Source organism: Myotis yumanensis, unplaced genomic scaffold (genome assembly GCF_028538775.1).
Source record: "Myotis yumanensis isolate MYYU_CA2020_CCGP unplaced genomic scaffold, mMyoYum1.0.hap1 SCAF_7, whole genome shotgun sequence".
In the NCBI taxonomy this organism is placed as follows: Eukaryota; Metazoa; Chordata; class Mammalia; order Chiroptera; family Vespertilionidae; genus Myotis; species Myotis yumanensis.
Genome location: NW_027223758.1, coordinates 56,070,252 through 56,094,401, shown reverse-complemented (window position 1 = coordinate 56,094,401; position 24,150 = coordinate 56,070,252). Strand labels below are relative to the sequence as shown.

The window sequence follows — 24,150 nt, the reverse complement described above, 5'->3', positions numbered from 1 at the left end:
CCTGATTAGCCAATGGGAAGGGTAGCGGAGGTACGGCTAATTACCATGTTTCTCTTTTATTAAATAGGATAGAGGCCCGATGCACGAAATTCATGCAAGAGTAGGCCTTCCTTTCCCCAGCTGCCAGCACCAGCTTCCCTGTGGCACCCAGGACCCGGGCTTCCCTCCAGCCCCAGGCAGGCACTCGGGATCGGGCTTCTCTCGAAGACCCAGCTTCATCCGGGAGGTCGTCTGGAAGGACATCTGGTCTAATGAGCATATTACGCTTTTATTAACCTATATAATAAAGAGCTAATATGCAAATGGTCATCACGCCCTTGTGCCTGAATTGCTCAGACACTCAACACTGGGGAGAAAGGAATGGGGACCTGCCAGGCACAAATGAGCTCGCGAGAGAGGAATGGGGACCAGCCAGGCACAACTGAGCTCACGAGAGAGGATGGAGACCAGCCAGGCTATGGCCTGGGAGAGGGACAAGCCGCACATCCCACAGTCCCAGGCACCAGCGGCTGCAGCCCAGGAAAGGACAAACTGCCCACCCCGCGGTCCCGGGTGCCTAGGGCTGCAGCCTGGGTGAAGCCACCTACCCACGGTCCCCTGCTGCTGTGGCCGGCCCAGGCAAAGCTGGCTCGGGTCCTGGGTGTCTGCGGCTGGCCAGAGGGAGGGAAGCCCGGTCCCAGGTGCCTGAAACCGGCCAGAGGAGGGAATCCTGGGTCCCACGTGCGGGGCGAGACAGAGGTGGTTAGGGGAGATCAGGACAGTAGGGGAGCAGTTAGGGGCGATTAGGCTGGTAGGGGAGCACTTAGGGGCAATCAGGCAGGCAGAGGTGGTTAAGGGCGATCAGGCAGGCAGAGGGGTTAGGGGTGACCAGGCAGGCAGGCCGGCGATTAGGAGCCAGCGGTCCCGGATTGTGAGAGGCAGTCGGACATCCCCCAAGGGGTACCAGAATGGAGAGGGTGCAGGCCGGGCTGAGGGATACCCCCCTCCCCGCCCCGCGCACCGGGCCTGTAGTTATAGATATAAATAAGTGACTCAGGCATGCAACTTAAAAAGTTAGAAAACAGTAAAACAAGCAAAATAAATTAAATAAATAAATAAATAAAGTAAAACAAGCCTAAAAAAGTAGAAGAAATTAATACAAACAAAAGTAGGATGAATCAGACAATTGAAATAACTGAGTGAATAAATCTAATAGCTGATTCTGTGAAAAACAGAATACATTAGCCTCTGGCAAGATAATCAAGGGAGGAAAAGAAAATATTTAACAAATAAAATGGAACCTCAGTTCTCAAACTTAATTTGTTCTGGAAAGCTGTTCAAGAAGTGATTTGTTCAAAAACTGAATCATTTTTTCCCATTAGAAAAATCCATTCCAGACCTCAAAACCACAAAGTACAAAAATATTCACGGCACAGTTTTCTGAGATGTTAACAATTCGAGGTTTAGTGGTAAAGTGATTCATACTTCCCACTCTCTCCTTTGTCGCCCAAGAGACTGGTTACTGATCATACAGGTATTAGCATGAAGGGGTTGTCGGGTAGAGAACCGAAATTTTGTCTGACTACCAAGACTTTTTCACTGAACAACTTGATCGAGAACAGAATTATTTGAGGTGGGAGACTTTGAGAACCGAGGTTTGACTTAAATAAAAATGGGGGGGCCGAACCAGGTTGGCTCAGTGGATAGAGCGTCGGCCTGCGGACTCAGGGGTCCCAGGTTCGGTTCCGGTCAAAGGCATGTACCTTGGTTGCAGGCACATCCCCACTGGGGGGCGTGCAGGAGGCAGCTGATCGATGTTTCTCTCTCATTGATGTTTCTGGCTCTCTATCCCTTTCCCTTCTTCTCTGTAAAAAATCAATAAAATATATTTTTTTAAAAAATAGGGGGAAAACACCCTTATGCTAAAATAGTTTAAAGACATAAGGACAAATTCGTAGTAAAACATAAATTACCAAAACTGACTCTGAAAGACACAAAGAGAGACCTAACGGGTTTGGCTCAGTGGATAGAGCGTCGGCCTGCAGACTAAAGGGTCCCAGGTTCGATTCCCATCAAGGGCATGTACTCTGGTTGCAGACACATCCCCAGTAAGGGGTGCGCAGGAGGCAGCTGATCGATGTTTCTCTCTCATCGATGTTTCTAACTCTCTATCCCTCTCCCTTCCTCTCTGTAAAAAATCAATAAAATATATTTTTAAAAAAATAATAATAAAAAATAAAAGACACAAAAAGTATACATTGAATATGAAGAAGAGAAGGTTCGATCCAGCCAATTTTATGAGTAAATTCTATCAAGAAAATATCATTCTTACACATATTTAAAAATGTGTGGAGAAATAACTGTTATTTCTGTTTTGATGGGAAAAGGGAGTAGAAAGAAAGTACATTCAAGAAAAATAGACTGGATTGATTGAAGAGGCAGTAAGGGCCAAGAAAATCTGGTTGCTTGATGTAAATTGTAATGTGGGAGTTCTAAAACAGTGGAGAAATAACTAGGCCTCTGAAGAAAAATAAGTAACATTTCCCATCAAAACAGATCTGAAACAGTACCTGTTTACTTGATCATCATTCTCAATTTGATTGTAAGTGCCTAAAGACAGGTAATGTGTGTTGTTCACTGATAATACATCAGTTGCACTCTAGGCAACTTCATATAAATATGTGACAAGTATTCACTTCAGAGAAAGATAGAAAACCTTCAGTTACTCTCAGGTTTCTGTGTATCCCTACTTTCTCTTCTCTAATGCTCAGTTCTATGAAAGCATTTCACAAGCCACTAAGGAAATAAAAAAATTAACATTCATGAAGCTAGGAATCCAAATTGCAGTTTAGAATTGTATCATACATTAAGAACTGCAATGTATATATGAAGACAGTTGTAATAAATTGTCAGAAGATATATATATATATATATATATATATATATTTCTTAATCCTCATGTGAGAATATGTTTTTTATTGATTTTTTTTTAGAGAGAAGAGAGAAAAGAGAAGAGAGGAGAGAGAAGAAAGAAGGAAGAAGAAAGAGAGAGAGAGAGAGAGAGAGAGAGAGTGTCAATGTGAGAGAGAACCATCAATCGGCTGTCTCCTGTAACATACCCAACCAGGGATGGAACCCACAACTTTTGGTATACAGGACTACACTATAACCAACTGTTTGACCTGGAGAGAGTCATATTTTGAACATTTAGATTCATTGAAGAGAAGAGACCCTCATTTATAGATTATTTCAAAGGTTCTCAAAACATGCATAACTGTTTACTTTTTTCTTATGTATAGTGATATAAAAACAAAATTTTATTTCTTTTTAAAACCATTACTCACTGGCACAGTCATACAAATCAATGAATTTATTTCTAGACTAGAACTGAATGTCCAGAATTAAATCTTATTTATTACACCCATTATGATCAATTGATTTTCAACAAAGATGCTGGGAAAATTCAACGGGGAAAGATTAGTTTTTTCAACAAATAGTACTACAGGAACTGGATATTCACATGCAAAGGAATGGGATGGGACATCTACCTCCCATCACACATAAAAGTTAAGTAAACATGGATCACAAACCTAAATGTAAGAGCTAAAACTATGTAACTCTTAATAAAAACAACAGGAATAAATCTTTGTGACCTAGGATTAGCAATGGTTTCTTACATGACACTACACAAAAAAAAAACACAAGCAACAAAAGAAAAAATACTGAACTACATCAAAATTTAAAACATTTAACCAATATTAACCCAATGAACTTATTTTTAAAAAGAAAAAATTAAAACTTTTATGCTATAAGCAAAATCATCAAGAGTTAAAAAAAATCACCAAATGAAAAAAAACATTTGCAATTTATCTATTTGAAAAAGTATTTGTATACAGAATACATAAAGACAAACCACTTAAACATTGGCAAATAATTTGATCAAACATTTCTCCAGAGAAGATGTACAAATGGCCAATAAGCACTTGTGAAAATGTTACAACTCATTAGGTAAATGCAAATGAGAAGCACCATGATATATCCTTTCACCCTCAGGATGCCTATAATCAAAAACATACAATAACAAGATTGGCATGGAGGTGGAGAAATTGGAACTCTCTTACATTGCTGGTGAGGTAGTAAAATGGTGAAGCCACTTTGGAAAACAGTCTGGCAGTTCCTCAAAATGTTGTTTAACATAGAGTTACTATATGAACAAGCAATACACTCATACCCAAGAGAAATGAAATCAACTCACCTGTACAACTTGTGATCGCATGTTTACAGCTGCATTATTCATAATAGCTAAAAAAAAAAGTGGAAACAGCCCGGCCAGCATGGCTCAGTGGTTGAGCGTTGACCTATGAACCAGGAGGTCATGGTTCAATTCCTCGTCAAGGGGATATGCCTAGGTTTCAGGCTCAATCCCCAGTAAGGGGCATGCAGGAGGCAGCCAGTCAATGATTCTCTCTCATCACTGATGTTTCTATCTCTCTCTCCCTCTCCCTTCCTCTCTGAAATAAATAAAAAATATTTTTAAAGTGGAAACAATCCAAATGTCCACAACTGATGAATGGATAAACATATGTGGTATAGCCATTCAATTGAATATTATTCAGCTATACAAAGGAATGAAGTGCTAATACATAACATGAATGATCTAGAAAATAATATAAGTAAAAGAAGGCAGATAGAAAAAGACCACATATTATATGATCCCACTTGTATAAAATGTCCAGAAAGACAAATCTATAAGACAAAAAGTAGATAAATGATTGCCTAGAGTTGCAGGTGGGAAGTGTGTAAGAAGTGATTGCTAATGAGTATGAGGTTTCTTTAGGGTGGGGTGGGTGGGGAATATTCTGAAATTAGAAGTAGTGATTGTTGCACAACCTTGTGAATATAATAAAGACAATTTAATTGAACATTTTAAATGAATGAATTATCTCATAAATGAATTATATCTCAATATGGATGCTAAATAGACACAGACACACACACACACACACACACACACACACAAACAACAACACTACACAAATGTGAACCTCTGTTACCTAAAGAAGACTTAAAACATTTCTCTTTTGTCTTACCTTTTAAGAGCATCTTTGAGTTCAGGCACAGAACGAATACACTGAACTGTAGCATTCATGTAACAAGTGTTACCCAGGTTTGTCAATCCACATGGTAACTCCATCTGATAAGAGAAATCATTTTTATAAAATGACATAGCATATATAAATCACTAAAGTTCACACTTTAAAGTAAAATTTCCAACTTATACTAATGTATATTCCACTTTTACCCTAACGTAACATGTTTTATTTCCCCAACTAAAATTTTTCCTTGCATCATACTAACAGTTATTCTCTGTTTTAATTCCTTTCTTGAAAATATTAAAAGGACAAAAGGATAGTCATATCAATCCTGTCCTCTTCCAGGCTTATCATTAAAACAGGATGACGAAATATACATAGAAATACTTACAAAAAAAGGAATGGTACTACATAAATGTGGGTGGTAAAACTAATAACAACATTTGACAAGTGTATGTTGGCCAGTTTCTAAACCAACATTGCATTTAAATTGAGGATTAATTGTATGTATTTTCAACATGGAAGGTTTTAAGAATTTAAATGTCCCAGCATTTAAACTACTTAATCTCTTTGAGCCTGTTTCCCCATAAAAATAATAGTAAACACTTAAATAGTGCTGACTACCTGCCAGACTTATATTATAGATATTAACTGCCTTTATAATGAATAAATCTTGATATTGACTGTTAAATCTTCAAAGCATTCATGTGCTACTTTCTGAAAGGCACCTTAGTAACTGTACTTCTGCAAAGTAGTGGTTGTATAAAATGTGGTTTGTCTTACAGCAGATGCTAACTGTTCTTCTGTCATATCTTCTACGAAGACAGTTTTAGCTGAGGGTTCCTCAGGAAGTGCATCTGCTGATCCCATCATTAGTAGAGTTATTCCCTGTTTAAAAAAAATTTAATTTCATAAAATGCTCAAAAGTTGATCATTTTTATGTTCGATGAAAGAAGCCAGACATAGCAAAACACATACTACATGTTTCTATTTGCCAGAAAAGGTAAATTTATACAGATACAAAGTAGATTAGCAGTTGTTAGGACTGAAGGTGGGAAGGAGTGACTTTAAATAGACGTGCATTTCTTTCAAGGTAATGGAAATATCCTAAAATTAGACTGTGGAGAAGATTTCACAACTCTGTAAATATACTAAAAATTACTGAGTTATCAAAAAAAAATTAAGTACAAAATGTCTGCTTCCAGCCAGAGGTAGTCAGCTTATTGGCAAAAAGACACAAGGAAACTTTTTAGAGTGATGGAACTTCTGTATCTTGATTGTGGTGTGGTTAAATAACTATACAAAATTAACCAAATTCATCAAACTATACAATAAAAAAAGGTAAACTTTGCTCTGTAAAAATTATAAATCAATAAAGCTAAATGAAAAAATACTATCATAAACAAAGTTGAGAATGTTTACATACTGCAGAGGAGGGAATTCTTCAAATGATCATTAATATTTAGTGGCACAATTTCTTCCCATAACAAATAAATTAAGCACTGATAGGATTTTTTCTATAAATATCTATTATGTAACTGTAACAATTATTTACATTTGAATAAAAATATTGAGAACATTGAAAACTCCATTACTGGAAAACATCAAACCAAACATATAAGTTCAAAATACTCAATTTTATAATTCCACACATTATTAACCTAACTGAATACTTATATTCAATACATATGCAACATTCTATACAACAAAAGACCAATGAAGACACTGTCACCCTAAATCTCATAATCCTGAAATGTGAACAAAATCTTACTCAATATCTTAACTGGAAGATATTAACACATGAAACAAAGAAAAGGGTACAGAGGTTTAATTTTTACTTAAAACTTATTATAAGATAATAGCAAAGCAGTACTAAGCCATCACTAAAAAATCTTTTTCCAAAGACAACTATCTCAAGAAAACCAAGTATTTAAAGAATATATTAGCAACAGCCAGTTAGAAAATACAATAAAAAAGAAAGAATACCAACAAATATCTAAGAGAAAACATAACAAGAAATATGTAATAAGAATATAACCATGGCCCGGCCAGCATGGCTCAGTGGTTGTGCTGACCTATGAACCAGGAGGTCACATTTTGATTACCGGTCAGGATACATGCCCAGGTTCCGGGCTCGATCCCCAGTGTGGGACATGTAGGAGTCAGCCGATCAATGATCGGCTCTCCCTCTCCCTTCCTCACTGAAATCAATCTATCTATCTATCTATCTATCATTTATCTATCTATCTATCTATCTATCTATCTATCTATCTATCTATCTATATATCACCATAAAGATTATAACCATAAAGCTCTAGTTATGGATATAAGAAAACACCTAAGTAAATTGAAGGACATGACAGGTTTCTGGTCTGGAAAAACTATTATAAAAACATGATTCCAAATTATTATCCAAGTTTAATGAAATTCCTGTTTGAACTATAAAATCTTTATTTATTAGAAACTATAAAATCTTTAATTCATATAGAAAATTCATACCCATGACAATAGCTAAGAAATCACAATTTGCCAATACCAAGGGGAAAAGGAGAGAAAGAAAACACAGCAGTACAGATTCTAGAATTAAACATATAGTATGCCAATTAATTTAACAACTTAAATTTAATGTACCAATTTCTTAAAAGAGGCCAACTACCAAAACTGATGTGAAAGAAAATATAGTATCTGATAGTCCTTCATTTATTTAAAGACACTAAATTCTTTTTTTTTTTTTTTTTTTTTTTTTTTTTTTTTTTTTTTTTTACTGTTCATCAGATTATTTATTCACTTGATTCTTAAATTCACTTGTTGATAGATGCATGTTTGTTGTTCATAATTTGTATCTTTACCTTTTTCTTCTTCTTCCTCTTCTTAAAGGATACCTTTCAGTATTTCATATAATACTGGTTTGGTGGTGATGAACTCCTTTAGCTTTTCCTTATCTGTGAAGCTCTTTATCTGACCTTCACTTCTGAATGATAGCTTTGCTGGATAAAGTAATCTTGGTTGTAGGTTCTTGACATTCAACACTGAATATTTCTTGCCATTCCCTTCTGGCCTGCAAAGTTTCTGTTGAGAAATCAGCTGACAGTCGTATGGGTATTCCCTTGTAGGTAACTGACTTTCTTTCTCTTGCTGCTTTTAAGATTCTCTCTTTGTCTTTTGCTCTTGGCATTTTAATTATGATGTGTCTTGGTGTGGTCCTCTTTGGATTCCTTTTGTTTGGGGTTCTCTGCGCTTCCTGGACTTGGAAGTCTATTTCTTTTACCAGGTAGGGGAAGTTTTCTGTCATTATTTCTTCAAATAGGTTTTCAATATCTTGCTCTCTCTCTTCTTCTGGCACCCCTATAATTCGGATGTTGGTACGCTTGAAGCTGTCCCAGAGGCTCCTTACACTATCTTTGTATTTTTGGATTGTTTTTTCATTTTGCTTTTCCAGTTGGGTGTTTTTCGCTTCTTCGTATTTCAAATCTTTGACTTGATTCTTGCGCTCCTCTGGTCTGCTGTTGGGAGTCTGTATAATATTCTTTATTTCAGTCAGTGTATGCTTAATTTCTAGTTGGTTCTTTATCACAACATCGAGGGTCTCATTAGATTTCTTGAGGATCTCACTATATTTATCGGCGGTCTCACCAGTCTTTTCGAGGTCCTTACTAAATTTATTGGCGGCTTCTAGACAGTTCTTGAGAGACCTTAAAAGAGTGGTTTTGAACTCTATATCCTCTATTTCTGATATTTGTGTACTGTTTCTTTGTCTCCGCATTTTTTATGCTTTCTTGGTGCACCCCCTAGTGGTCTTTGTGCACAGTCTTGTTGTAGTTAAGCCTTGATTGTTGTAGGTAATACTCGGGGGGGGGATTTGACCTCCAGTCCAACTGGCTGTGAGAATCAGCTGTGTCTGCAGTGGGAGAATTTCTGTCCTCTAGGGAGGTGCTAATCTAGCCTTTGCCTGAAGCTATCCGGCAAACGCCTCTGTGCAGGGCTTGGGCTGGGCAGGTCCCACGAGATCAACAGGGCGGGCAGAGCGAGCAGTTATGGCTGCTCTCAGTCCTGTCCCCAGAGGCTCTGCTTCTCAGTGTACCAGCAACTGCTGCAAACCTCGGAGAGAAAGCTGCCCTCGAGTTCCGACCAATGCCAGACAGTCCCGCTTCTCCTGTATGAGTCTGGGTCCCTAGAGACTCGCCCGGATCTGGAGTTCAGAGCCTGAGACTCCCTCCTGATTGAAAACGACAACCGCGCCCTCAGCTGCCAGCCCACTCCGCGCGCACCTCCGCACCTTAGTATTTGACTTCCGCACTGCGCCTCCTCTGAGTCTCAGTATGCTTTTCTCTTTCCTTCTAGTTGTAGAATTTCCCCTCAGCCAGCCTTCCTGTGGTTCTGGGTGATGTCCGTTCCGTCTTTTAGTTGTATTTTTGAAGTGGTTGTGCGAGGCAGCAATCTCCGGTGTTTACCTATGCCGCCATCTTGGTTCTCCAGGAACTGTATTTAAAGGGCCAGAAGGTTGAGAACCACTGACCTAAGGCCACATGGCAGGTAAGTGGCAGAGCTGAGCTGTAGACCCAGGCTGAGTGCCAACCAAGCCCAGGTGTTAACCCCCACCTCCCAGTATCGAGGCTTGGTCCCAGCCCCTGGGAACCTGTTGCCTAAACCTTAGGTTGCATTCTTGCTGGGGTCCAACCCCAGCAGGTCCAGGGGTCCCCAAAGGTGTGGACGGAGTCGACGAAGAAGGAATGACATGGAAACTGGGTTCAGTTCATCAGCATAGTGAGGTTCTCCCTCCAGGATCTCCAGCGAAGTTCTGGTCAGGATCTCCAGCGAAGTTCTGGTGCCATGTTCTCTCGCTAGGTTCTCCAGCCAGGTTCTCCAGGTTCTCCAGCCAGGTTCAGTCACCAGGTTCTTTTGCCATGTTCTGTCTAGGTTCTCCAGTGAAGTTCTGTAGCCAGGTTCTGTCCAGGATCTTTTGCCATGTTCTCTGGCTAGGTTCTGGTTAGGATCTGACCAAGACACTAAATTCTTAATTAAAAGTCTTCCCACTGTATGAGAAAACATTTGCCAATGATCCATCTGATAAGGATTTAATTTCCAAAATATGGAAGGAACTCATACCTCAACACCAGGAAGACAAACAATTCAATTAAAAAAGGAACCAAGGACCTAAATAGATACTTCTCCAAAGAGAATACAGATGGCCAATAGACACATGAAAAAATGTTCAAAGTCGCTAATCATCAGAGATGCAAAATAAATTTCAGTGAGTTATCTGACCTTACACCTGCCAGAACAGCAACCATAAATTAATCAACAAAGTGCTGGTGAGTATGTGGATGAAAATATACTATATTTTTATAATCTAGCCATGAACATTGGAAAACTCATTTTTAAGTATCATTTTCAACAACTAAGAAACATTAAGTTCCATGAATCTAACAAAAACCATGCAAAACCTCTATGCTGAAATGAAAAACTACAAAGCTCTGCTAAGAGAATAATATAAAGACTTAAACAAATGAAGTAGACCATATTTAAGGATTTTAATACTCAATACTGTTATGAGGTGCATTCTCCCCAAATTGAACTACAAATTCAATGTAATCTCAAACAAAATTCCAGGAGTCCATTTGTAGAAATTGACAGACTTCTCTAAAATTATACAAAAATTCAAAGGAGCTAAAACAGTCTCAAAGAAGAAAAGGTTGGAGAACTTACACTATCTTATTTTCAGACTTATAAAGCTTTAATAATCAAGAATACGGTAGTGGTGTAAGTTTAATCTAATATATAGTATATGAAACAAGAGGCCAAAAACAGACATACAATTAATTTTCAAGAAAGTTTCCAACACAAGTCAATGGAAAGAGAAAAGTATTTTCAACAGCTGTGGCTGGAACAACTCGATGTACACATGGAAAAAAGGACATTTGGAATATATTTTTAAATAATAATTAGGAAATTGCATTATAATAAATAGTGTTCTTAGGATTATACTTACATTTTTTATTTTGATGTTTCCCCAATCGTCATCCTGTTTTAAAGACAAAAAAAACTTTTAATCACCCCTGTACAATCCAAGCATATTCTAATAATCAACTAACTATAAGCTACTCAAAATATAATTTTTTCTGTCAGATTTTATTTAAATTATTGTAATCAAAGTGTTTTTTTTTTAAAAACACATGCAATCCTAAAGATACTAAGTCTATCAATTGCTTAAACTACATAAGACACAATCTAAGATAGTAAACCTGGCAGCACCAAAAGTACTAAAAGACACCTGATTGATGACAAATGAAAGATGCTAATTTTTGCATGTTCGTTGCATGTTTGGAATCAACAGAGCCAATATCTACCTTAGGTGACAAGACTGAAGAGTAATATGAAATAAGGTCTGCATAATTAGGGTAATTACAGAATTTGTCATTCAAATCAGGAGACTCTTGATAAAATGGTATTGAAAATGGTTCCAGGAGAGTAAACAGGACCACCCAATACAAAGTAACTCTTAATAATACTTGCTCTGTCCAATGTTTCTTAAGTACAAAATTTCACATCTACGAAACAATTAAACAATACTTTTACTTGAATATGTTCAATTAAATCAAGATTTTTTTTCTTGATACCGTGAGTGGTTCACAGATATTTTGGCTTACTAAAGCTATGCCCTTCCCTATACAGGATAAAGTCAGTTCTGTATTACTCCTTTTTTTTGAAGAAGGTAGCAGGCACTCAATCTGCTTCCTTTTGGGGGAGTCACTAATTACTTCTCCAGACACCCTGCTTCAAAGTTGCACATTAACTTCCTAAAGACTCTGCTCACCCGGCCCAGGTGGGTCAGTGGTGGAGCATCGCCCTATGAACTAGATCACGGTTTGACTCCTGGTTGGGACACATGCCGGAATTGGTGGGCTCAATTTCCAGTAGGGGCCGATCGATGATCCTCTCTCATCATTGATGCTTATATCTCTCTCCCTCTCCCTTCCTCTCTCTGAAATCAATAACAACATATTAAAAAAAAAAAAAAGACTTCTCAGTTTAAGGGCTACTTCTGCTAATTGTAAGTAATAATAACTATATATGCCCCCTCAGAGCACTTACCCCAGGTCACAAGAGCTGGGAGATGAACCCAAATCTACTTGACTTGTACATCATATTCCCTATTGGTATCTTTACTTTATCTTACTTAAAGCTCTCTGATGCTATTTCCTCATTTATAAAATATATAAAATACAATTATTTTCATCATTTTTAAAATATATACAGATGAGAATTTTTTTTAAATAATAAAAGCCTAACACAAACTAAGTATTCAGTAAGTGATAGTTATTTAGTAGTCAATTTCATTTAATTCGCATTTTTCTATAATTCCCTACGGGACACCATCAGTTCAGACATGTCTTGTTTTACTACCTTTGCTTTATTGCACTTTACAGATATTGTGATTTTTACAAGACCCTCTTACAGCAAAAATGTGAAGGCTCAGAAAATTATCATTTTTTAGCAATAAAGTATTTTTAATTAAGGTATATACATTGTTTTCCTAGACATAATGCTATTGCACACTTAATAGACTTTACTGCAGTGGTTTGGAACCAAACCTGCAATATCTCTGAGGTATACCTGCACACAGCTCAGCAGAAATTAGGTTAGCCTATATCAGCCGTGGGCAAACTACGGCCCGCGGGCCGGATCTGGCCGGTTTTAAATGAATAAAACTAAAAAAAAAAAAAAGACCGTACCCTTTTATGTAACGATGTTTACTTTGAATTTATATTAGTTCACACAAACACTCCATCCATGCTTTTGTTCCGGCCCTCCGGTCCAGTTGAAGAACCCATTGTGGCCCTCGAGTCAAAAAGTTTGCCCACCCCTGGCCTATATAGTAAAAGGCTAATATGCAAATCAACCGAACGATGGAACAACCAGTCGCTATGACCCGCACTGACCACCGGGGGCAGATGTTCAACACAGGAGCTGCCCCCTGGTGGACAGTGCACTCCCACAGGGGGAGCACTGCTCAGGCAGAAGTCAGGCTCACAGCTGGTGAGCACAGCAGCGGCAGCAGGAACCTCTCCCACCTCTGTGCCAGCACTAAGGATGTCCAACTGACGGCTTTCGCCCACTCCAGTGAAGCGGGCCTAAGCCATCAGTCGGACATCCCCCGAGGGCTCCCTGACTGCAAGAGGGCACAGGCCAGGCTGAGGGACCCCCCGAGTGCACGAATTTAGTATAACTAAAAGTTCATACTGCAACTTGGAGGAGAAATAATGTTTCTTCACCAACATCTGTTTTACTGCCCACCTAACAGGGATAGCCAGCCCTTAGCATTTCATATCTAACTCTTGAAGTATGTTTTAAAAACTATACTTATACAGTATTATAAATAACAATGAAGAAAATACCTTTGCATCTTTTTTCGTGGCCCTTCATCAATGATGCTAGTAAGCTTAGACTCTTAACTATAGTCAATGTGATCATTCCAAAGGAAGTTGAAAAAATTGAATTCTCTATTTTTTTAAACAAAATTTTTTCTCTCCCACCTCCAGACAGGTTTTAGATAGCAATTACTCTTAAAAGAATGAAGTTCTTTTTTAGTGGGTTGGATGCAAGAAAGGCCACAGGAAAAAAATTAACAGTTTTCTAGTATTTTAAAATCAGGGCTTGACCTGAGTCCCATGACCCACAGAGGTATTCATTAATATAGTGCATTTGAAAATAAAAAATTTAGTGATGCTTTTATAATATAACTAGAGGCCCGGTGCACAAAAATTTGTGCACTGGGGGGGGGGGGGTCCCTCAGCCCGGCCTGTGCCCTCTCACAGTCTGGGACCCCTCGGGAGACAACGACCTGCTGGCTTAGGCCTGCTCCTGGGTGGCAGAGGGCAGGCCCAATCCCTAGGTGCAGCCCCTAGTCGGGCTCAGAGCAGGGCCGATTGGGGAGTTGGGGCGCCGCCCCGTCATGCACAGAGCAGGGCAGATTGGGAGGTTGCGATGCCACCCTCAGTCACACTCAGGGTAGGGCCGATTGGGGGGTTGGGGCACCGCCCCCTGACACACTCAAGGCAGGGTTGATGGGGAGGTTGCGGCGCCACCCCGTCACGCACAGAGCAGGGCCCATCAGGGGGGTTGGGGCTCCATACCCTGTCACTCACAGAGCAGGGTCGATCAGGGGATTGAGGAGCTCCCTCCTGTCACGCACAGAGCAGGGCCCATCAGGGGGGTTGGGGAGCTACCCCCTGTCACGCACAGAGCAGGGCCCATCAGGGGGTTGGGGAGCTCCCCCCTGTCACACACAGAGCAGGGCGGATCAGGGGGTTGGGGCGCCGCCACTCTCACACTCAGGGCAGGGCCGATGGGGAGGTTATGGCTCTACCCCGTCACACACAGAGCAGGGCCCGTAAGGGTAGGGGGGGTTGGGGCGTCACACCCTGTCACACACAGAGCCACAGGGCGATCAGGGGGTTGGGGAGCTCCCCCCTATCAGGCACAGAGCAGGGCTGATCAGGGGCTTGGGGCGCCTTCCCCTGTCACGAACAGAGCAGGGCGGAGAGGGAGTTTGTGGCCCCGCCCCCTGTCACACACAGAGTGGCAGGGCGATCAGGGGTTTGGGCGCTGCCCCCTGTCACGCTGATCCCGGTGCCGGGAGGCCTCGCGGCTCCGCTGATCCCGGTGCTGGGAGGCATATTACCCTTTTACTATATAGGATAGAGGCCTGGTGCATGGGTGGGGGCTGGCTGGTTTGCCCTGAAGGGTGTCCTGGATCAGGGTGGGGGTCCCCACTGGGGTTCCTGGCCAGCCTGGGTGAGGGGCTGATGGGTGTTTGCAGCTGGTCACACCCCCTTCAGGGTGGGGGTCCCCACTGGGGTGCCTGGCCAGTCTGGGTGAGGGCCTGAGGGCCATTTTCAGGCTGGTGGGTGACTGAAGCTCCCAACCGCTCCTTTTTTTCTTTTTTTTTTTTATTCTGGGCCAAGGCCTCTGCTGCTGAAAGCAGGTATCTGGTTTGTTTCAGTTCTATAATCAAAACACTGTATCATCTCCAGCTCTGAGATCCCGGCCGGCTGAAAGCTGGTTTTTGGGGTTTTGTTTAGCTTCTATATTTGTTACAATGTTTCAAACTGCCAGCTCAGAGGCCGGCAAGGCAGGCGGGGAAGCTTGGCTTCCTCCATCACTGAAGCAAGCAAGCCTCATGTTCGCTTCCAGCTGCCTGGCTGCCGGCCGCCATCTTGGCTGACAGTTAATTTGCATATCGCCCTGATTAGCCAATGGGAAGGGTAGCGGTCATACGCTAATTACCATGTTTCTCTTTTATTAGATAGGATGTTTGAAATGGCTACAATGTTCCTCCTTAAACTATTATGAATAAAATAGTTATAATCCCATAACTATATATTCACCAAATAAAAAAACCTCATATGCTACATTTCAATAATTATATAATAACCCTATATAATAAAAGGCTAATATGCAAATTGACCAAATGGCCTAAAGACTGGTCGCTATGACACTCACTGACTACAGGGGGAGGAGAAGGAGGAGTGCCGCTCAGCCAGAAGCCGAGCGCAGCAGCGGTGGCAGGAGCCTCTCCCACCTCTGCGGCAGCACTAAGGGCTCCGCAGGGCTCCTGGGCTGCAAGAGGGACCCATGCCCCCGCCCCAAGTGCATGAATTTCATGCACCAGACACCTCTAGTATTATATAATGAAAATATGGACTAAGTTTTACCTTCAATGTTCCTCCTTTCACCATAACTTTCTGTCTGGATGGCTGGACTCCAGTCAGTGCAAAAAGCTGAGCCTTGAACACCATTGGAGGTTCATCAGTATTCAATTCTACACCTTCAAATTTCTCTTTTCCCCACTTCACGGTAACTGAAAACAAAACCATAATTTATTGTTTTCATTTACAAAATAACAGGACTTCAGATTGAGAAGAAAGCTAGTTCTTGAGGCCAAACTATGTCATTCATCTTTTTATGTTCATAATGCCTATACTAAATCAGAAGTGACCTGAATGCAGTAGATCCTGAACAAAATTTAACTAGATCTAATCCAACTTCTCATTTGATAAATAAGGAAACCAACAGTTAAGAGAAGTTGGTTGACTTACTAATGTCAAAAAGACTAGTTAGTAAATATTCAAGTCTTCGGAATCTTCTATCAATAATTTCTGCAAAATATGATCACAATGAAATATTTCCCAGAATAAGGTTCACAGACTTCAAAATGTATTTAATTAAGCAGTCATTAAAATCTACATACTGTTGGAGAAAGAGAGGTTTTTGAAAGATGATTGGAGAGAAAAAAAATTGGGAGAAAAAGCGTATTTAAAACAAGTTAAGGAATACAGATTCTGAATTCTAAGAATTGAAAAGTGTGGTTCCTGAGCACAAGATGGTCAAATATTAAAAATTATATATTTCTTTGGTTATATAAAGATATAATTAAGTCACTAAAAAATATTGAAATCCTACTTCACAGCCATTCAAATAGCTATTTAGAAAATAATGTGGTGAAAATTGGAACCGTTGTTATTGCTAATGAGACCATAAGGTATGGCAGTACCTAACAAAATTAAACATAGAATTACCATATGATCCAGTAATTCTACTTCTAGGTGTATACCGAAAAGTATGCAAAGCAGGGACTGAAACTGATATTTTATACCCATGTTCATAGCAGCATTATTCACAATAGCCAAAAGATGGGAGCAACCCAAGTGTCCATCAGATAAATGGGTGAACAAAATATGGCATATATCCACAATGAATATTATCTGCCTTAAAAAGTAATGAAATTCTTACACACTGTACAACAGGGGTCCTCAAACTACGGCCCGCGGGCCACATGCGGCCCGCCGAAAACACTTATCCGGCCCACCGGGTGTTTTTGCTACCGCTGCCTGTTGCTTAGCAGCCGACTAGTTTTTTTTTAAACTATAGTCCGGCCCTCCAATGGTCTGAGAGACAGTGAACTGGCCCCCTGATTAAAGAGTTTGAGGAGCCCTGCTGTACAACATGGATAAATCTTGAAGACATTATATACTAAGCAAAATAAGGCAGACACAAAAGTACTATTATTGTATGATTCCACTTATATGAGGTACCTAGAGTGGTCAAATTCAGAGGCAGAAAGTAGAATCGAGGAAATGGAAAAAGGGAGTATATTGTTCAATGAAACAGTTTCAGTTTAGAAACATGAAAAAGTTTGGGAAGTGGTTAGTGATGATGACTACACAACAATGTGAATGTACTGAATGCCAAAAACTGTACACTTAAAAATGATTAAAATAGTACATTTTATGTTACATATACTTCACCATAATAAAAAAAACTTCAATCAACCAATAAAAAATTTTCAATTAACCTCATAAAATAGCTAATTTTTGAAATATGTAAAAATAAACACTCAAGGATATAGTTTGTTTCCACTAAAAACTTTATACCTATTTAAAACGAGACTCTCACAACTATCAGCTACCTGATTTCCAACTACTAAAATCATAATATGAAAAACTGACCCTGACTCCAAATACTAATTCTTTCATCAGTTCAATTAATGTATTCAGCATTCATTCAATGATAAGTCCAGTAACAAGCATTAGGGAAGACTCTATGAATTTATTTATAGTCTAACAAGGGAGAAATGGAGAAGAAAAGGTTAAGATAAATAATATAAGTATTATAAATGCTACAGGAGTACAGAAGAATGCTTCCTGAGCAAGGAAGAATTCCCTGGAGGAAGTGATAACTGTGTTTTCACTATCAATTTTTTATCACTATCAAGCTAAGACTCAAAGATAAATTAGGTGTTAGCCAGAAAAAAGAAAAACATTCCTGGAAAAGACAAGAAAAACATAAAGCAGCATGGTATATAATCCCCAGAGTGAAGCAGAATCAGCTGAAACTGGAAGCTGGCCAGGGATCAAGTCAAGGAAGATAACATAAGTTATGCTAAAACATACAGGCTTTATGTCATAGAAAATGTGCAATCTCTGAAAGGCTTTCATAAAGGCAACTTTGGTCTGGTTTGAACATGAGATGATGCTAGCAGCAGCAGGGAAATTGAAGAGGGTACAACTGTAAACACTGAGATAAGCTAAAAACATAACAGCACAAGCAAAATACAGGACTTAGCCAGAACAATATGGAAGAGGAACCTATCTGAAATGTACTTAGCTGTGTCACATGGGCAAGTTACTTAAACTTTTTTGCTAACCCATAAAGGAGAATTATACCAGTATCTCAGGATTATGTTGCAGATTGAAACAAAGCTACATGTACAAAAATACTAGCTTTGTACCAGGCACACAGGTGGTCACTGAGTTTTATGGCACTTACCTTAACTATATAAAAATCTGGATATTTAATTTCCTAACAAAAAGTATGAAACAGTACTTAAAATGTTCTCGTTTTAATATAGGGCTTTTTGCAGAACCTGAAAATAGAGATTCTCAATATAGAGATGTCAAAGGAAGAAACCTTAGAAATCGACTTCAATTCCCCCATTTTGGAAATAAGGAAAAGTTTGATCAAATATTAAAGAAGGAACTCGGTTTTTAAGATCGACAGTTTGGTGAATATAGGCATATTTTTAGGGGAACAAAAGAGAGGGGTTGGTTTTGTTGTGTGTGTTTAAGTATTAGCCTACGGTGGGATTTATCAACATTAGTGCTCTCTCAACTCTACATTGCATAAATGTAATATTTCAAGTATCATTCTACTGTTAAATTATTGTGGAATTATCCTACTGCTAATAATTACAGAAACAGCTTGAGCAATCACTATTAAAGCATCCCATTGAAGAATCTAGATCAAGAATCCACCTCGATATTAAACGGTACTTTTCTGTTGCATGTCATTCTTTGAAAATGCTGAATCTTCAATTAGAGGAATTATGATTGTCAGGTATGGCCAACGAATCGCACACATCCATAGCCAACTGAAGCCACCACCTACATCTTAGCTGCCATTTTGAATCAGATTAGGAAACAGGAAGGTCCATTAATTAAAAACTTGACCACCGGCCAACCCCCTAACCTAGACTACCATCAGGCAACAATCCGTCAAACGCCAACCAAAAGCAAACGATGCCCGCGGACAGGTGCACTGCACTCATCTGCCTCCCAGAGCTAACACCATGCTTCGGACTTCGAAACTCAGTACGTTTGATGAAGTAAAAACGAAGTACACACACACACACACACACACACACACACGCACACACGCACACACACACTCTAAATCCCAATCTGCTTTGGAACTAAACAGAAACTGGTACCAAAGAGGGGGTCTTGCAGCGGCAGCCCAAGGGGTAAGCGAAGGGAAACCCCGGTCCCTCCATCCCTCCCCGGCTTCAGACTCCCTCCGTGCGCCCCTTGCACAGCCACCCCCCAGGAGCACCAGGACACCGCCCCCCCCCACCCCCCCCGCACCCCGAGCCCGGCCCGGGGCCCGAGGACACACCCTCACCTGTCCCCGCCCGCGAGGACAGCGACAGAAACTATTCTGCAGAGTCACGGCTCCCGGAGGCCGGCGCGCCGGCTTCCCCATCTCCACTCCCGCTCCCACCCCACCCACCAGGCGGCCCTGGACAGACAGCGCCCCCGCGCGTGGCCGGGCGCGACCGGCACGGAGAGAGAGGCCAGCGCCGCTCCACGCCGCCGCCACCCCCGCCCACGGCTCCCCGCTCCCTTCCCGTCCCCTCCCCCGCCCCTGCTCAGCCGGGCGTCCGCCCCGCAGGCCAGGCCTCCTGACAGGCCTAGCGCCGGCGAGGAGCGCGGGGCCGGAGGCGAGAGGGGAGCTCACCGGAGTAGAGCGGCATGGCGGGGGGTGCGGGGAGGAGGCGGCGGCACGGGGAGGCTGCGCCTGGCAAGGGCGGCGAAGGGAAAGGGACACGAAGAAGCTGTGGCAGCGGGCGAGAGGGCGGCGCGGGGTTGGCGGCAGCTCGGGTGCGACAGGAGCCTCATTCAAACCGGCCACTAGCGATGACGCAGCAACACGCAGTTCGCCCGCCGAGCTGGAGGCGGCGAGGACCGGGGCGGCGAGGCGGGGCCTGGAGGGTGGAGGGCCGGCGCGGTGGGGAGGGAGCCGGGATTGGCGGAGGCCGGCGAGACGGCGGGCGCGGCGCGTGGGCTCGCGGCCCCTGCGCCACTCGGCGGGGCGCCTGCGCACTGCACGCCCCCGCCCCCGCCCGCCAGCCACGTGGGCTTGGCCCCGCCCAGCCTTGCCGCTGGTGCAGTGGGAACTTGGTGTTCCTGCGGCTTCTTAAAAAAGTCTTTCCCCCCCTTTTACCAAACGGTGGGTCAGTAGAAGCCGGGGATTCTTGTTGTGCATGTAGCCAGTGGTAGAGCTGAGAGAGCCCTTGCTCCACCCCTCAAATCGGTCTGTTTACTTATTAATGAAAACAGCTAGTCCTCCCTTTAAGGATTTTTGTGGCAAAAATACAGTGTATGACCAAGTTTGTTTTAAGCACACCCCTCCCCCTTTGGTGCAACTAACTTCTAGCCTCATTGGGGGACATAGGGATCTGAATTTAAGACAAATGGGGCAAAGTGAGGGTGTGGAGTGATGCTAATAACTGAAAGCGTAAAAGAAAATGTACATAGCTGGCCTGCCTCAATGTCAGCGCGAGTTATTGATGATAGCAACTTTGCCCCACATACCATACGCTGCCAAGCCTGGTCTACATGTGTCTAATGGATAGAATCTTCTGCTTAAGGTTGACTTCTTTAAATAATTAATATATTGGTAATATCTTAACCTGAATGTAAATAAATAAATAAATGTAAAAAAATACTATCAGAAAGTGAATTACCTACGGTTTATTGCGTAGAATGCCCCCTCCTCATCTGGTCAACAGAAGTTGTATCCAACTTTAAAGTCTCCATTTAATGCTCTCATATACATTTAAAGCCTACTCCTGCAAGTCTACTCCTGCAATTATCCTTTTCTATCAAGTAGCATTACATTGTAGCTGTTTGCTTCTCTTATTTAATAAGTCTATATTGAGTGCAAGATCCTCAACACAGAAACTGTGGATACAAAGATGAATCAAACAAAACTTCTGCCTTCATAAGACTGAGAATCTACTAGGCGTACTGAAATATGCGCACACTAACTACTGAATTAGTCAAAGCTCTTGGCTATAAACAACAGAAACCAGAGAAGAAATTGATTGGTGGAATGTAGGGTAAGCTAACAGAATCAATAGGAAATGCAGCAAACCAAGCTTAGATATTGTATAGGAACCAAGGGATATGGGCAGCAGGGAACAGGGACAAAGTCATGTCACAGGAACCATCTGGCCACTCCTGCCTTCACCTCCATGAGTGATTTCTAATTCTGTGTCTACTTCATACCCTCAAGATTCCATAGACCAAACAAGAATATATAATTGGCCAATGATGAGGAAAGGAATGCCTGGCTCTGCTTCCCACTCAGACATATAGGGGAATGGGGCATGGGCTGCCCAAAATAGAAGGGCTATGTATTAGTTTCCTATGGCTACTGCAACAATTACTATAAACTTAGTGGCCTGAAACAACACAAATTTATCATTTTACAGTTCTGGCCTACAGAAGTCCAAGAATGGTCTTAACCTTAAGGTGTTGGCAAGACTGCACTCTTTCTAGAGGCTCTATGTAGAGTTCATTCCTTACCTATTTCCAGAACCTAGAGGCTGCCACATTCCTTGTCTCATGGCCCATTCCAGCAATGGCACTACTCCAGCCTCTGCTTCCATCCTCACAGCTCCTGCACGGACTCTGATTCTTTGTCTCCATCTTGATTACATTTGGCCCCACCTGGGTAATCCAGGATATTCTTCTCACCTTAAATTCATACTTGATTATATCTGCAAAGACCCTTTGCATAGAAGGTGGTATATTCACAGGTTCAAGAGATTAGGACATGGGCATCTTTGGAGTAACATTATTCTGCCATGGGTATAAAAAAAAGACAAAAAAGAGAAACAGGGGACTCTTTCCCCCTCCCCACATGGGAGTCTGTACTTGTTCTTCAATAAATTTCCACCTTTGCTATTAAAAAACAAAACAAAACAGCAAAGCCATGGCTAGTTTGGCTCAGTGGATAGAGCGTCAGACTGCAGACTGAAGGGTCCTGGGTTCGATACTGATCAAGGGCATATGCAGAGGTTGCAGGTTTGATCCCCAGTAGGGGGCGTGCAGGAGGCAGCCAATCAATGATTCTCTCATCATTGATGAGAGAATATAATAGTTATATTCCAAACTATTTAAATATGTGTAAATATGTATAATATTTTATGTGTAATCTATATTATAAAAAGCCAGTGGCCAGAAAGCCGGAACACTGGAATGAACAAACGCCCGGTCACCAGGAGGTCCATTGATGGGTCTCCTGCCATGGTGGGTCTCAGTCTCGCTGTGCGGCGGGAGTCTGGGTCCTGCTGGCATGACAGGTCTGGGTCTTGCACGATTTCGCGCGCTGGGCCTCTAGTATATTATATTTTCAAATTGTGGGTAGGGAGGGGGCCTGGAACAGTGCTTCACCTATAAAATGTGTTCAATAAGCATTTCCTAAATAAATGCATAACTTAATTTTCAGTCAAGAGATAAGGCAAATTATATTAGGGTGAATGCTATGCTGCTATAACAGACATCAAAATTCAATTGCTAAAAAGTTGTGGATGAGTGAGGGAGAGCAATGGCTCTGCTACATGAGGTCATTCAAAGGCCAACATTCCCTAAAGCAGTTCTTTTCAAGTTTAATGTGAATGAATGCCCTAACCGGTTTTGCTCAGTGGATAGAGCATCAGCCTGCGGACTCAAGGGTCCTGGGTTCGATTCCGCTCAAGGTCATGTACCTTGGTTGTGGGCACATCCCCAGTGGGGGGTGTGCAGGAGGCAGCTGATTGATGTTTCTCTCTCATCGATGTTTCTAACTCTCTATCCCTCTCCCTTCCTCTCTGTAAAAGAATCAATAAAATATATTTTAAAAAAAAAAGTTTAATGTGAATGTGAATCACCTAGGGCAGTGATGGCAAACCTTTTGAGCTCAGAGTGTCAGCATTTTGAAAAACCCTAACATAACTCTGGTGCCATGTCACATATAGAAATTTTTTGATATTTGCAACCATAGTAAAACAAAGATGTATATTTTTGATATTTACTTTATATATTTAAATGCCATTTAACAAAGAAAAATCAACCAAAAAAATGAGTTCACGTGTCACCTCTGACACGCATGTCATAGGTTCGCCATCACTGACCTAGGACCTTGTTAAAATTCAGATTCTGAATCAGTAGGTCTGGGATGATGTCTAAGATACCAAGCTCTCAGGAAAGCACCCTTTTTGTTTTGTTTTTTTTAAGAAAAATCCTCACCTGAGGATATTTTTTCCATTGATTTTTAAAGAGAGTGGGAGGGAGAGGGAGAGACAGAAACATTGAGGTGAGAGAGACATTAATTGGTTGCCTCATTACCACCCCCCTCCCCCCTCTAGAGCCCAGAGCCCAGAGCCTGCAACCAAGCTACATGCCCTTGACCAGAATTGAACCCTGGACCCTCCAGTCCGAAGTCCTAAACTCTATCCACTGAGCCAAACTGACCAGGGCAAAAATCACCCTTTTGAGCAGCAAGTCATTAAGGGAGTTGGTTGAAGATGGGCTGCAGGACCAACTGGGTTTTAGCCCCCAGGAAGAAGAAATAGAAGGGAGGGAATTACAGGGTAGCATTTTTCTTTTCAGCAAAAGGAATGGAAAGGATAGGATGTGAAACAAATCACTTCCATTCACAGTTCATTGCATGGAAGTCCAGGAAATGTGGTCTCTAACAGGGCAGAGGGATTCAAGCTTAAACTCTATTTTATGCAAGAGGGAGGCAATAGATTTTGGTGGAAAATCAGCTGTCTCAGCCAAGCAAATGTTGGACTCTTGTAAGTAATGTTCAAGCTCATAAAGTTTTCCTAACATAAGTGACAACACTCCTGGTTGCTTAGAGGGTTGTGTGTGTGTGTGTGTGTGTGTGTGTGTGTTTGATCTGTAAAAGGAAAATTATAATATCTGTTCCTGGGTCCTTTCAATGTTCTAAAATTTAAATAGCTAGATGA

General features: G+C 41.4%; 1 protein-coding gene across 2 annotated transcripts in view; it reads right to left on the bottom strand.

Moving 5' to 3' along the window:
* USP14 (ubiquitin specific peptidase 14) overlaps positions 1 to 20,094 on the bottom strand; it is a 48,417-nt gene extending 28,323 nt beyond the window's left edge. Inside the window, exons 1-5 of one of the 2 annotated variants that reach the window (XM_070420539.1) lie at positions 19,869 to 20,094; positions 15,788 to 15,933; positions 11,062 to 11,094; positions 5,856 to 5,960; positions 5,070 to 5,173 (exon numbers count right to left, since the gene is read on the bottom strand). In XM_070420539.1, coding sequence (XP_070276640.1) covers positions 5,070 to 5,173; positions 5,856 to 5,960; positions 11,062 to 11,094; positions 15,788 to 15,933; positions 19,869 to 19,884 — 404 coding nt within the window. In that variant the 5' untranslated portion in view covers positions 19,885 to 20,094. Of the gene's footprint in view, positions 1 to 5,069; positions 5,174 to 5,855; positions 5,961 to 11,061; positions 11,095 to 15,787; positions 15,934 to 19,532; positions 19,611 to 19,868 lie in introns of those variants that run through there. The other variant, XM_070420540.1, reaches the window with a different exon arrangement.
* Between the last annotated feature and the right edge of the window lie 4,056 nt (positions 20,095 to 24,150).